A 14,290-nucleotide genomic window follows, 5' to 3' on the forward strand; every position below is an offset into this window, starting at 1 on the left:
ATCACCACTAAACTGTAAGCTCCATGGGGGCCACGACAGTGTCCACTTGCCCTGCATCCCCTACACCTGGAATAGGGGGATGGGCAGATGCCCAATAAATACTTGAGAGAGTAAATAAATGACTCTGAATTCTAGCCCCTGCTCTGCCTGACCCTTTGTGGGACCCTGAACAAGTTTCCCAGTTCTTTGGCCTCAGTTTTCCAGCCTGTAAAATGAAGTCAGGGTGTTGAACTCAAACACTTTGAGGGCCCCCTAGCTCTGACATGGGTTTGAGGCATGTACCCTCTTGGCCACCATGGGTTTCCCTCACTCTGCACTCCAACCTTGCTAGACTGTGGCTCCCCAGATACCCTCTGACTGTATTGACAGGATGGGGAGTGGTGCTTCTTCTGGGTCTGGGAGCCTGGACCCCACTACCCATCCTGCAGCATCCAATCACGGGTACCAGCCGCCCTGAGGCCCCATGCCTGCTGCCACAGCCCAGGGAGCTGGCATCCTGCCCAGGGGATTGTTATGGTCCCGGATAGCTCCATACTCCTACCTGACTTTCCCCCAGTCCCTCCCAGGCCTTACATACACAACCAGAGCCCCCAGAGCCTTCCTCTGCTACTAGACCACGAGCCATGAAGGTCTCTTGTCCCACCAGGTAAACCCTAGTGCTGGACAAGTGGGATGGAGCTTAAGGAAGAAAGGGAGGGAGGAGGGCCCCATTTTCAGTAATAAGTTGAAGGAAAAGGCCTGATCTGGGCTCCAGCCCCTCTGCCCCGACCTTGCTGTGTGATCTTGAGAGGTCCCTTCCATGCTCTGGCCTCTGTTCCTGACAGTGTGGCTCCACCACGGCTGGAGGTGGAACTGCAGAGGCAGCAGGTTGCAGGTGGGGACAGAGATCACACCCAGGCCAGGGTCAGGGCTCAGCCTGGGCTGGAGAACAGAGGCAGGGAGGTGACCCTTCAGAGCATGCCCAGAAAGCTGGACACTCATGGCCTGGCCCCAGATGCTGAGAAAGCCCTTGGGAGCAGAGAAGGAGGATGGCTTTACCTCTTACTGCCCTGAGTGAAGGAAATATGCAAAAGCCTTGTCCAGGGAGACCACAGGGAACAGACAGGAGGTGAGGAGTTGGCAACACAGAACCAAAGAGGTTCCAGCACCCTGTGAGCGGATCCTGAGGCTGAGAGCTACAGATGCTCTGGGAGAGGTGACATAGGAAAGATTCAGAGACATGAAGTTCAGAGGTCTGGTAGGGAGTGTTGAGAGGTGGAAGACAAGGAAAGAGATGGGAGAGTGTGTGATCCTGGGATAGTGGAGAGAAGGAGAGACGGAGGTGAGGGGAGCGGGGAGGAGATGAGACAAAGGAATAGAAGAGAAGGTGGGGCCACCCATAAGAGAGGAGTGAGAGGTGAGGCCAGTTTGGGAACTGCAGACAGAGCAGTGAGATCATGGGGGCAGAGGACAGAATGCTGAGGGTCCGCAGGGAGGGAAGCAGGATGGATCCACAGCTGCTCAAAAGGAAAGCAGGTGCATAGGGCCCATGGGGATGGAGACGGAGCTGACCGGCGCCACCCGCAGACGCCTCCCGCGGGAAGCCATCATCGTCATCTGGGAATGCAGAGCCCTGATCAACTGCAAAAGTATTTTAAATGAAAGTGTTCTAAGCATGAAAATATTGAAGCCGTTGTTGTCACACTTTGCGTGAGTTGCTATGGAGAAAGTCAGCCCCGGCTGCCACTCCAATCAGACGCCAGTGGGAGACAGGAAAGAAGCCCCAAATGGGCTGGTTTGGGGTTAGCATCAGGGAGGGGGCACTCCATCCAGAGTCAAGAATGGGGGAGGCTCAGGCTGGGGCAGCATCCCACTGCCTCCCCCCCACCGTGCCTCCCCGAAAATCACCTGATCTGGATACAGTCTCCATTTCTGGAGGCACAGAGCTGATAGGGAAACTGAGGCCCAGAGAAAGTGAAAGACTTGCCCAGGATCACAGAACGAGTCAATGGCACGGCTGAGACCATGTCCCAAGTGTCCTGCTCTGGGTCCTGGGGTCTTGCCAGCGCATGCTCTGTTTCTCTTTCAAGACCCCATTCAGCCAGTACTTCAAAGCTGGCCCCATCCCAGGAGTAAGTCAATCCCCCAAATACGGTGACTTCCCAGAGTGGAGCTGAGCCAGCCAAGTGAGACTTGGGGACCCTCCTAGCCTGGAGACCCTCCTAGGCTTGTGCGTCTCACCCAACCCCGCACGGCCCAGGCCAGCGTGACTGTGAGGGTCCTCTCTCCTGATGTCCAAGCAGACTCTGCCTTCCACTGGTCCCCACACCTGCCCTGCACATCCTCATCTCTGAGACCGTGCTCTCTGCCTGAAATGCCCACCCCATCTGGTGCCCTCTTCTCCGATCCTTGTAATGTTCCTTGTTTTCCCATCCTCACTTAGCGCCCCTTGCTATGTCCGGCAGGCAGGCCATGCACCCAGCACTGAAAAGCAGAGCTGATGCCCTCCCCTCCCTCGTGTCTCCCCTGAACATCTGCAACTAACTCGTCCACATCTCCACTCCAGATCCCCCTCCCGTCTGCGGGCTGATCTTGAGAGTCACCTACGGGGTCACATGCAGGCTCATCTCTCCTTTCCCCCTGCTGCATCGGCCTCCAGCTCCTGGAAAGCCCCGTCTTTCCTGCTTCGGCACCATCATACCTGCTGCGTCTTCTGCCTAAGGCTCTTTCCTCCCGCTCTTCTTCTAGCCAGCTCCTACCCTCAGTGCTGCAGAGAGGATACTAAGGACCTCCCCAGCCTAAATCAGGTACCCCCATCATCACTCTTTCTATTAACACTTGGTACTTTTTACTCAGGGATATTAGTTCCCATTTGTGACTGTATTTTCCTTTATGTAATTGTTTGATGTTGGCCTCTCCCACTAGACTAGCAGCTTGATGAGGGCAGTGGCCACGCCTATCTGTTTACTGCAGTATGGTAAGCGCCTGAAATACTGTAGGGACTCAGCAAATATCTCAAAGAGTGAATGACTGGACGCTGAGCCCCAGCCCTGAGGGGACTCACAGATTGGGTAATAATGAAGCACGGAATTGCAGTTTCTGAGTGGGGAGAGATACTAACTCCCAACAGGGACCCCCTTCTTGGAGCTTCTAAAAAGGTCACCCAGACAATGGTGGGACGATGAGACTCACTCACCTCTAGCATCAAAGAATTCATCATCAGAGCTCTCCACTGAGTCGCTGAGGACATTTCGAAGGTGCCAGGGGGCACCACCGCCCGGAGGAGGGCCACCTGCCAAAGGAAACACACCTGTTAGCCAAGCTTGAGGCCGTGTCCTGACATGAAGGAGGTAAACCCAGACTGCCCCTGGACCAAGGTTTAGTCGGCATCCTGCACGTCCCTGCCCTCCTGACTTCAAGTGCACAACATCTCGCAGAGCCCTCCCACCGCTATGCTTTCATTTAAGACCCAAATTCCTTTCTGAGACGGCTCAGTGGGGCAGGAACGAGGGTGCCCGTTTTGAACACACCAAAACCGAGACCAGAGGTAGTTAAGAGATGTTGCCGAGGTGACACGGTGTATCAGGAAGCATCAGGTAAGTTTTGCTGTTTTAATAAATGATCTTAAAACACTAACGGGCTCCTTCGGTCTCCGGGCTTGTGGAGCCCTGCGGCCGTCGCCCGGCTGCCGCCAGGTCGGCTCGGCGGAGGGAGGGCCTGGGCTGTGGGTAGGCGGGAGGGAGGTTGCCTTTCCCTGTCTCCCCCCACCCCCACCCCGGGCCGCCTGAGGCGGGAGGAAGCAGCGGCAAGAAAAAAAAAGAAAGAAAAAAAAAAAAAAGGGCTTCCCTGGTGGCGCAGTGGTTGAGGGTCCGCCTGCCGATGCAGGGGACACGGGTTCATGCCCCGGTCCGGGAAGATCCCACATGCCGCGGAGCGGCTGGGCCCGTGAGCCATGGCCGCTGAGCCTGCGCGTCCGGAGCCTGTGCTCCGCAACTGGAGAGGCCGCAACAGTGAGAGGCCCGCGTACCGCAAAAAAAAAAAAAAAAATAACGGTTCATTCCTCACTCACACACAGCTAGGAAGGGGCCTCTGGCCACGGCGGTCACTCAAAGACGCCGCCTTATGACGCCAGCATCTCGAATCCAGACTTCGAGTTTTGCGGAGGCAGGGAAGGAGAGCACAGAAAGGCACGCCCAGTCGTAAATGAGTCTTCCCACACGTGACACACTTCTGCTCATGTCATTGGCCAAAGCAAGTCACGTGACCAAACCCAGCTTTAAGAGGGTGGAGGCGAGGAGAAGCAGACCCTGAAGGGCATTAGTGATGTCTGTTGCACACGTGTGCAGGCCAGGGAAGGACTGCAACCTCCCCTGGGGAAAAAGCCCCACACTAAGAGAAGGGGGACCTGAACTTGAGTTCCATCTCTGCCATTTGCAACCTCTGTGGCCATTTCCTCTCCATACCACAGCCTCAGTTTCCCCTTCTACAAAATATCGGCAACAATCAATCCCGAGCTCGAAGGATCAGAAATAATGCATGCTCAGCGCCTCTATCTCGGGGGGGGGCTCAGTGATGGTGACTGCTATTATTATTAACATCTGCAGAGGCCAGGACATGGGGCTGAGAGGATCTCCAGAGCAGGCAGGAGCAAGTGCATATACAGAATGCGGCCCCTTGCCCTGGACTCAGCCTCAACCCACCTCCTACCCCACGACGGGAGGGAGGAAGGCCAGAGGCAGAGCTGGGTCAGAAGCCTCCTCCCATGACCCCCATTCTCAGAGCCCCCTTTACTTGTCACTTTGGGACTCTCATGGAACCAGCTGATGCCCGGCACATACAGGAACCCCTCCACCTGCTCCCTGGACACGTGAACTACTGGAGATGGCAGATGAATTCCAATCTAATTGTAAACATTAAAACCATAAAAGTGGGGCTTCCCCGGTGGCGCAGTGGTTGAGGATCCGCCTGCCGATGCAGGGGACACGGGTTCGTGCCCCAGTCCGGGAGGATCCCACATGCCGCGGAGCGGCTGGGCCCGTGAGCCATGGCCGCTGAGCCTGCGCGTCCGGAGCCTGTTGCTCCGCAACGGGAGAGGCCACAGCAGTGAGAGGCCCGCGTATCGCAAAAAAAAAAAAAAAACCATAAAAGTGTTAGAAGAAAATTGACCTGGTAATTTTCCTGAGGAAATAATCAGAGAAGTATACAAAGATGGTAATATGTAGTTGATCATCTTAGTGTTCTGGTAATACCAATAAACTGGAAGAAATCCCGGTGTCCATCCACAGAGGATCAGACATACATTCATACACAGTCACCAGGGGAATTCTTTGCAACTGGTAGGAAAATCAAGTAGCTCCTTATGTACTGACATGGAAAGATGCCCACGGAGTATGGGTAGAAGAAAAAAAATGCACATTGGTCCCAGAACCATAGGTATCTTTTGACCCCATTTTTGAAAAATATACTTATACCTGCACACTGAGGGTACGTACAGCACGTTAGTTAAGAACTCAGGGTCCGAGGTTGGAAGAGGCCTAGATTCAGGCTCAGGCCCTTGCCTCTTAGAAGCTGTGTGATGTCAAGTGAGTCCCTCCACCTCTCTGTGCCTCATTTTCCTCTGCTATAAAGTGAGGAAAGCTCATACCTGCCCCATGAGCTTACTGTAAAGATGAAATAAAATACATCGAGGTGCTTAGCACAGGGCCTAGCATATAGCAAGTGTTCACAACAGTAATTATTATATAAATGTACTCACACATGCATTAAAATGTCCGGAAGGACAGGCACCGAAACGTCAGTAGAGATTATCTCTACAGAGTAGAATTTGATAAGAAGCAGGGAAAACTCAATTTTTTACCCTGCACATATAATTCCATATGACTATTAATTTTATAAATTCATCTTATCGGTTCTAAGACGTACATTTTTTTCACACTTCAACATCTTTAAAATTGGGGTGTGTCTTACATGATGGCATGTCCTCATTTAGTTGGCATTGTTTATTCTTTCCTGGGGTATAGAAAATAATGACGCATCTTACAATTGACTGCATCTTAATTCAATGGAAAACAGTAAAATCGCCGTGCACACAAGGTACGTCTTCCACCGTATGGCCCTGGCCATCCAGTACATGTGGGTTCTTGCATCAGCAACGCCCCTACCTCAGTTTCCCCGTCTGTGCAATAAGGAATCTGACAGAGACTTTCCCCTGAAACTTTTCAACTCCGACTGATGTTTGAGGAGCCAGTCTGGCACATAGTAGATGTGCATGAACCAGTGAGAGGTGGGCATTCCCCCAGCCATGGCTAGAATGCCCATCACGATGCAGTCCTCAGAAAATCTGCTGCAGCCTCAGCTCCCCACACCGAGTCACCCTGCAGGATGCTGGCACTGTTCCCTGCCCTGAGCTCAGATCTCAGAACGTAAACTGTTCCTGAAGGGAGAGGCCAGCACAGGTCAGCCCAGGGACACAGCCCTCCTGCCTGTCCCTTCTGCCCCACCCACCACAGACACCCAAACACACACCCAGCTTGAGCTCCATGGCTTGGAGCCAGGCCAAAAGCACTTTCTGAAACACAGAAAAGGCAGAGGCCACAGGGAACACTGACCTGGGAGTCACTTCTAGGTGTAAAGCTGGGTCTGCCATACACTCTCTGTGGGGACCCTCTAAGCTTTTGATTCTCACCCAACAGTGTGGATGGCATGACAGGCTGATCAGCAATTTCCTGCCCGTGACCCCTGGATTTATTGCGAGGGAGTTTGAGAATCGAGATTCACCATAACTGAGTATTTCTAACGTGGATATGGGACCGTTTCCCAAATGTATGTGGGGGAAGTTCTAGCTAGTGCAACAAGACAAGAAAAATAAATAAAAGGTATACATGTTGGAAGAGAAAAAATAAAACTGCTTTTATTCTCAGATGGCATGATTGTCTATCTAGAAAACAAAACAAAAACTCTGCAAAATCTACCAAAAAAGAACCTACTGGAACTAATAATTGAGTGTAGCAAGATCGCAGGCTACAAGATCAAAATACAAAAGTCAGGGCTTCCCTGGTGGCGCAGTGGTTGAGAGTCCGCCTGCCGATGCAGGGGACAAGGGTTCGTGCCCCGGTCCGGGAAGATCCCACATGCTGCGGAGCGGCTGGGCCCGTGAGCCATGGCCGCTGAGCCTGCGCGTCCAGAGCCTGTGCTCCGCAGTGGGAGAGGCCACAACAGTGAGAGGCCCACGTACCGCAAAACAATACCATTTACAATAGTATCAAAATAAAATAAAGAAGTGCTTAGGTATAAATCAAATGTATGTGAAGATTTCTGTGATTCAAAGAATACAATCACGTAAACTTCTTCTTGATTTTACACTAATTTTATATGTTTTCTCATATAAACCTATCCCTTTTTTTTTAAACCTACCCCTTTTATAGATGCTAAAGGTATAAAAACTATCAGGCATCCTATATTAATGTGTAAATATCCCTTGCTGTCCAAATCTATTCCATTACTAAGAAAGCAAGAATCTGGATACTCAGGACAGTCATGTCAGCCTCATCTACTTGGCTCCTGAGTTTTGGATGGTTAGCAGCAAGGGTTTAAGTAGCGATGGGTTTGTCTGAAGCTGTATCTGAGTCGATTTGGGTCCTGAGTTTGAATAGTGAGGGTTCAGCAAGAAGGTCCTGGTAATGGTGGGTCTCATACCTGTACAGTATATACTCCACCTGAGAATGAAGAAGGGCAAGGATATTCCTGCCAACCTCTCCCTCCTAAATAGAGTGTGTGCTGGAGCCTGAGGAAAAGAGGAGAGCTCTGGAAGTTGTCCCTCCCTCACTCCCACCACCACATCCATCCTTGCAGGCCACCATCATCTTAGGTCAGCGCAACACCCATAACATGCATGACGGGCTGGCCTTGGGGAGAACCCACCAGCAGGGAAGGCTGCAGGGAGGCCAGTTCAGCTCCATTTGAGGGAGATGTTCTCCCAGCTAGAGGTGGGCAGAGAGGGAAGGAGCTTCTGGGTGTCAAAGGGAGCTGTCCATCCTGCAGGGCGCTGTGTGAGATGCTAGGGACACTGAGGTCAATAAGAGGGACAGGGGGTGCCCGGCCATGGGGCTCTCCCGGCGTGGACACTCTGCGGGGTGTGGGTGATGGTGGCAGTGGGCAGGGAAAGCAGACCTGGAACAAGGAAGCAGCAAAGATCGTTTCAGCAGTAGAAAGTGCTGGGAAGAAAGTAAAACGGTCCCTTCCTACCTCCACCACGTCCTCCTTCCTTGAGCGTCTCCTACGGTGTAATTACAGCCTGGAGAATAGACAGGCATGAACGCGTGGATCTGCACATCCACCGAGGGATGATGACAAGGGCGATCGGCCCCGTCACCAAAAGAACTCTGTCACGTGTTCGAGTTATAAACACTGAACCAGCGCTGTTTCTCCTCCCACATGAACCCTTCACCTGATGGTTGACTCTCCTTTGTGGCAGAAATCTACAGTTGATTTTCTCTTCAAAGGCGTCTTTTATCTGGTTTACTTTTATCTTCTTTGTTTTCAGAATGCATACCTGTACTGGTTTTTAAAATACACACCGTAAGTTTGTTTAAACCTGGTACAGTTCCTCCCTTCTTGCAAACAACCTCCGGAAAGTTATGTATGTGGAGGGATCTCGGTTATCTACCCTGGTGTAAAAAAGAACCTATAAGTACGGATCGTGTTAAGAAGCAGCCGTCACCTGGCTTCTGGGTGGAAGATGCTCCCTTCATCTCTTCCTTCAGGGTGCAGGCTTTTTAGTGAACGGCAAAGATCATACTTCAAAAAAGGAAAACAGTGATAGACAGGGTATCTTGGGAGGGGTGTGAGGGGAAGACTTTTCTGGAAAGGTGTCGGATCAGTGGAGACTTGAATGATGAGACACAGCCAGACATGCTAAGCGTGAGTGTGTACGTCTGTATGTGTATGCATGCTCCTGGCACACACGTGTGGAATGGACAGGCAGAGGAGAAGGATGAGAGCCTGTGATAAGAGCTGGAACAAGTGACGGAGGGGAGGTGAGAGAGGAAATGAAGCCAGACCAGGTAAGAATAGGGTTAAGCTTAGGGTTAGGATAAGGTAGGGGGTTGCCTGCTTGTTGCGGATGGGAGCTCAGCACAGGTGGATTTTAAGGTTCCAACCTCCACCCAGCGTCTATCACCTGCACACTTCAGGAAGAGGGAAACACAGATGCCCAAGAGGGTCAGGAGGTCTCCCAAGAGATAGGGGGCACAGGTCAGGTTGCTAAAGGCCATACGTGATCTTGAGAGTCAGAGAAGGTGGGTGCCGTGATCCCAGAACAGCGAGGGCAAAGGCCCAGAAGCACGATCTCTTGGAGGTGGGCCCCTGCCCTCCACTTCTCTGCATTTTCTGTGTCCCGTACAGGGTCCCAGGTGAAAGAGGGCCAAGGGGTGTTTGGCAAACAAGCGAATGAACAAAAATGATCTGCTAGCTGCTTCACAGGTATTATCTAAAGTAATCCTAACCAAGCCTCGTGGAGTGGGTGTCATGAATCCCCATCTTACAGCTCAGGAAATAAAAGTTCAGAGGTGTGAAGTCATTCGATTGAGGTCATAAAGCTAATAAGTGATGGAAGCAAGATTTGAAGCCAGGTCCATATGACTCCAGGGTCTGTGCTCAGGACCACCATGTTGGGTGCTCTGTAGCAGAGCTCAGGGCACGGAGCCCAGGTCTCCTCTTCTCTTCCCTTCCCAGGCTGCAGAGTCCCTTCCGCAACCCCAAGGCTCAGCCTACTTCTTCCAGCAGACTCCTCCTGTCCCACCTTCTCTACCACACTTATTCAAAAACTCTAAATCAGGGGACTTCCCTGGGGGTCAAGTGGTTAAGACTCCACGCTTCCAATGCAGGGGGTGTGGGCTCGATCCCTGGTCGGGGAACTAAGATCCCGCATGCCTCGAGGCATGGCCAAATTAAAAAAAAAAACCTCTAAGTCAGGATAAAAGAGAAAGGGGAATATCTCAATCCTTCCCGGCAATCCAGAGAGAAACAAACGATCCTTCACACCCCACGATACGCTGATCCCCCAGCAAAGCTCGGGGTAGGGTGGGGGGCCTGCAGTGGGAGGGGCTGCTAGAAGCCAACCCCGCCCTCTCTCCTGGCGCATCTACCCGCCACCATCAGGTCCAGTGTGGTCTCCTCGACCTTGTCACAGGCCTGGGTCTCCCCAGCGTGGGTGCAGCCAGAGGTCACCCACTTCCCCACCTGGGCCCTGGCTCCCAGGGACGCAGGAATAGGCAGATGGACAGGAGCCAGCAGTGGGTACTCTGCCCAGTACCAGGGAGCCCAGGGCAGCCCCGGCCTGAGGGTCAGCCCCACCAGAAGGGAGTCACCGCCCTGCTCTCAGGAGCCCAGTCTGAGGGGAAAGACATTTCACAGTGAGGAAAGCCCAGGTACAGTAAAGTGAGGGAGGTGGGTATTGGCCGACTCTTCCTGGGCCAGACCTTGGGCCAGGTGGTGCCCAGGAGGAAGGAGTTGGGGACAAAGCTGAATGGGCTCAATCCCGGCTCCTGAGTGCCAGCCTCGGGGCCCAGCCCTGCACAGCCCCTGCACAGGGCACAGGACAAAGGAGGGGTGGGCAGCCTAGACTCTGGGCTAAATGCCACCCCTACCTCGTCTCATAGGTGTGGACAGGACCTCCCAGAGGCAGACACCCTGCAGGCTGAAGGGCCCAGAGTCCTCCCTGGGGGAGGAGGCCCAAGCTGAGCCTTAAAGGAAGGGTGGGCAGGGTTGGCCAGGCTGGGGCAGGGTGGGAGGGAGTAGAGACATGGGTCAAAGCAATCGGGCCATTTCCAAGAGACGCTGGATCCAGAACCTTCTCCTCAAGAGTAAGAAGTCTGGCTCATCAGAGCAAGGGAGGGGACATAGGTGTCTGCTGTGACAGCCACGGCCCTGTGGGTGTTCAAGTGACACCTACCAATTTCCAGACCTCCAGGGAGTCACAAGCACCTCTGAGCTGGCCAAGGTGGGCTGCCTGGCTCTGAGCCTAATGCCCGTGAGTGTGGCCACAGCTTCGGTGCCCAGTCCTGCCTGAGGCCACATCTGAAACCACGGCCTGGCAGGCCTGCGGGATTCCAGCAATCTGTGCCTCGGAGAGGACGGGGCCGAGGGGGAGAAAAGAGCTCGGCTGTGGGCTCATTCAGGCAGGTCCCTCGTTTCCAGTCTGTCTCTGTCTCCTCTGCCTCTCTCTCTCTCTCTCTCTCTCTCTCTCTCTCTCTCTCTCTCTCTCTCACACACACACACACACACACACACACACACACACGGGGATGGCAGGCTCTACAAGCGCAAGCATCTGGGTCTAACTGCTGACAATCAATGCTGCAGAAACCATCAGGCTGCCAGACGTCCCGTGGGCAGTGGGAGCCCCGTGGACACGTAGAGTTCAGAGCCCAAACGTGGCCCACACAGCCCCCCCACCCCCGCCCCCGACACACACACACACTTAGAATCACACTTCACAGTTCTGGCCTGGGGTCCCAGGGGTCCATCCACTTGCTGGATGCAGAGTGAGAGATGCAGAGTCTGAGTGAGGCTCCTACTGGCAGGCTGGGGGGACTCTGAAGGCCCACCTCCTCTCTGCCCCTCCTCCCGCAGCCCTGGCTTCCTTCCTCCTCTCACTGTCAGCTCTGCCACTTCTCAACTGGTGATCTTAATAAATGTCGCTACACCGCCCTGTGCTTCAGTCTCCTCCTCTGTAAAATGGGGGTAATAATAGTCCTTCCCTAGGGTCGCTATGAAGATTCCGTGAATGAATATTTGAGAAAGGTTTGGCGTGGTGCCTGGCACTCAGTGCTATAAAAGGGTTTGTTAAATAACATAAATAAATCATGATATCCACGGGCCTTTCTCTGGTCCTTTCACAGGTGGGAGCTCCCAAGAGTGGGCCCCTCTGCTTCTCCAGCCCCTGGAATGGGAGCCCAGAGGGCAGAGCAGGAACTGCCCTCCTCACCCTGAGGCTGGAAGCTCCGAAGCCCCGACAGTCTTGGGGCTGCCCCTGGTGCACGGCTGGCCCTTCTCTCCTCTCCACCGGCGCAGCTTCCTGGGGCTGTGTCTTATCTGCCCCCCAAACCTTGAGCTACCTAAGGCCAGGACCTGCTCTGTCTGCAAGCCCCTCTACCCATAAGTCTGGGTTCCAGCAACACGTCGCCACTGGGAAGGGCCCCCCTCGCCCCCCACCCCAGCCCATACCATGTTCTTTCCCTCCAAGACTTCGCTCCTGAACCTCCTGGTACCTGAAATACCCTCCATCCCCACCCTACCCCAGCTGAAAGCCTTCTTTGACCCCAGTGCTCGTCTGGGTACCTGCCTCTTCTGTACTTCCATGACATCCTTTACCTGTGCCCATCAGAGCACCAGTCTGCAGACTAGGTCCAGGCCTGCCTGTCCCACTGGGCTGTGGGTTCCCCCAGGCAGAAGCCTGGTAGGAATCCTCCCCAGGCCCATAGCCTCTTCCAGCCCAGGGCTGGGCACAGAGAAATCTCTTGTTACACTCAGCATGGCCCAGCACCAGGTAGATCTCAGGAGGGCCCCCTCTCAGGGAAGTATCCCATAGGGAATGCCCTCAGGCCCCTTCTCTGGGTCAGGATGAGTCTGACCAGGCCAGTCAGGGCCAACCAGCCCATGCTCAGCCTTCAAGGGGCTACAGGGCCACCCAGGGAGAAACAAGAGGCCAGGAGAAGCTGCTTCCAGAAAAAGGCATTATTGAAGGAAACCAGTGCTGGTTGGGGGTTGGTTGCTATAGAAACATGTCCTAACTATCTCCCAAACTGCTGTAAGCGCCACTGACAAGCTCGTGTGCTGGGCTGTTTCAGGGCACATGCCAGGAGTCCCAGAAGGGCCTGTGTGCTGGGGTTCCCAGCACCTGGAGCCCAGATCCCGGAGGACCCTGAAGGAATCCAGCTTCCAGGGGACCCACATAGCTCCATCATTCCAGGGGTGGACACAAGAACTAAGGCTGAATTTTCCTGAGACTAGCCATGGCCCAACCTTGACCTCAACCACAGCCTAACCTCGAGCTGACCACAGATCAAGTCACAACCCCGATCACAGAACAACTGGGACCTGATCTCAAACCAGGCCGTGAAGCCACACACTAAGCCTTGACTCAGTCACAGACCCAGACACACGGTCGGCAATGACTCAAAACAAAGGAATGCCTCTAGCCACCGACTGACGCCTGACCCTGGCCATAAACAGCACCGGGCACAATCAAGGCACTGTATCCTATAACTTCAAGGCTATTTTCATAGCTAACACTAAATTCTGTACAGCATTTTACACCGCTGCCCAGGATCTGTATGGCTTTCACTTCCTATCATCCTCACGACAGCCCAGTGAGGTCAGTTCAGAAGGGCTCCGATCCCTCTTTGCGATGCCAAAAGGGAAGCTCAGACGGGACCTGCCTCCCATCATGCTCCCTGTGCCTGGGGTGGCCTGGGGGTGGGATGACAACCCCAGTCTCCCAGCAGGACACAGTTGGGCCAACCAGTCGCTTTGGGAAAAAATGTGCTTTTTGAAGACCTGCTGGTATCTCATAAATATGCTACTTAAATACCCATTAATTACCTGATTTAGGAGAGAATTAGTGATTAATAGCTTTGGCTATCTATTGTACTTTCATTTGCTCTGCCAGTTCGGCTCCCAACAGTTCTGAGTTATTTGGAACAATTCTCTCAAGCCCCAGATGTCCCACCAGACTCTGTCCCACCAGACTCTCACTCCATAAGGGAGAGGTTTTCTCCTGCCTCTAAAGGGAGCTCCCAGAGCATCTGCCAATTCACCACCGATGGCTCTGCCACCTGCAGGCTCCTCAGGAGGGCGGGGGAGCCCAAAAGACAGGACGGAGGGGCCCCTTCAGATCACCCCAGGACCCACTGAGGGGAGCAGGGAACAAGAGACCAGGAGGGACCCAGGCATCCGATCAGGGCATGGGGAGACCAGATTGGGGAGGGTCACAGAGTCAGCGGAGCATGCTGGGGGCTCCTTTAGAGCCGCCACCTCAGGGAGCTGGCCAGCTTTTCGGTGAGGTCACCAAAGGCTACCGTCGGCCTGAAGCAAGCAGCAGCAGGGGAGCTGTCCCCACCGGCCAGGGCCAAGGTGACTGCGACAGGTCATCTGTGCCACCTGCCACTCTGGAGTGACTACAGAGCAAGGATGGGGCCCAGGGTTGCCTCTGCCCCAGGCTCTGCATTTGGTGCCAAATCACAGCACCGGGAACTGCCAGCCGGGACCCCGGAGGCAGGGCTGCGTAATGCTCTCGCCGCTGCTCCAGATT

At 53.9% G+C, this 14,290-nt stretch overlaps 1 protein-coding gene across 1 annotated transcript in view; it reads right to left on the reverse strand.

Moving 5' to 3' along the window:
* Positions 1-14,290, reverse strand: part of PITPNM3 (PITPNM family member 3) — a 92,520-nt gene that overhangs the window by 71,230 nt on the left and 7,000 nt on the right. The window contains 1 exon segment of the mRNA XM_032617816.1: positions 3,176-3,271. Coding sequence (XP_032473707.1) covers positions 3,176-3,271 — 96 coding nt within the window.

The sequence above is a fragment of the Phocoena sinus genome, chromosome 20, assembly GCF_008692025.1.
Source record: "Phocoena sinus isolate mPhoSin1 chromosome 20, mPhoSin1.pri, whole genome shotgun sequence".
Taxonomy (NCBI): domain Eukaryota; kingdom Metazoa; phylum Chordata; class Mammalia; order Artiodactyla; family Phocoenidae; genus Phocoena; species Phocoena sinus.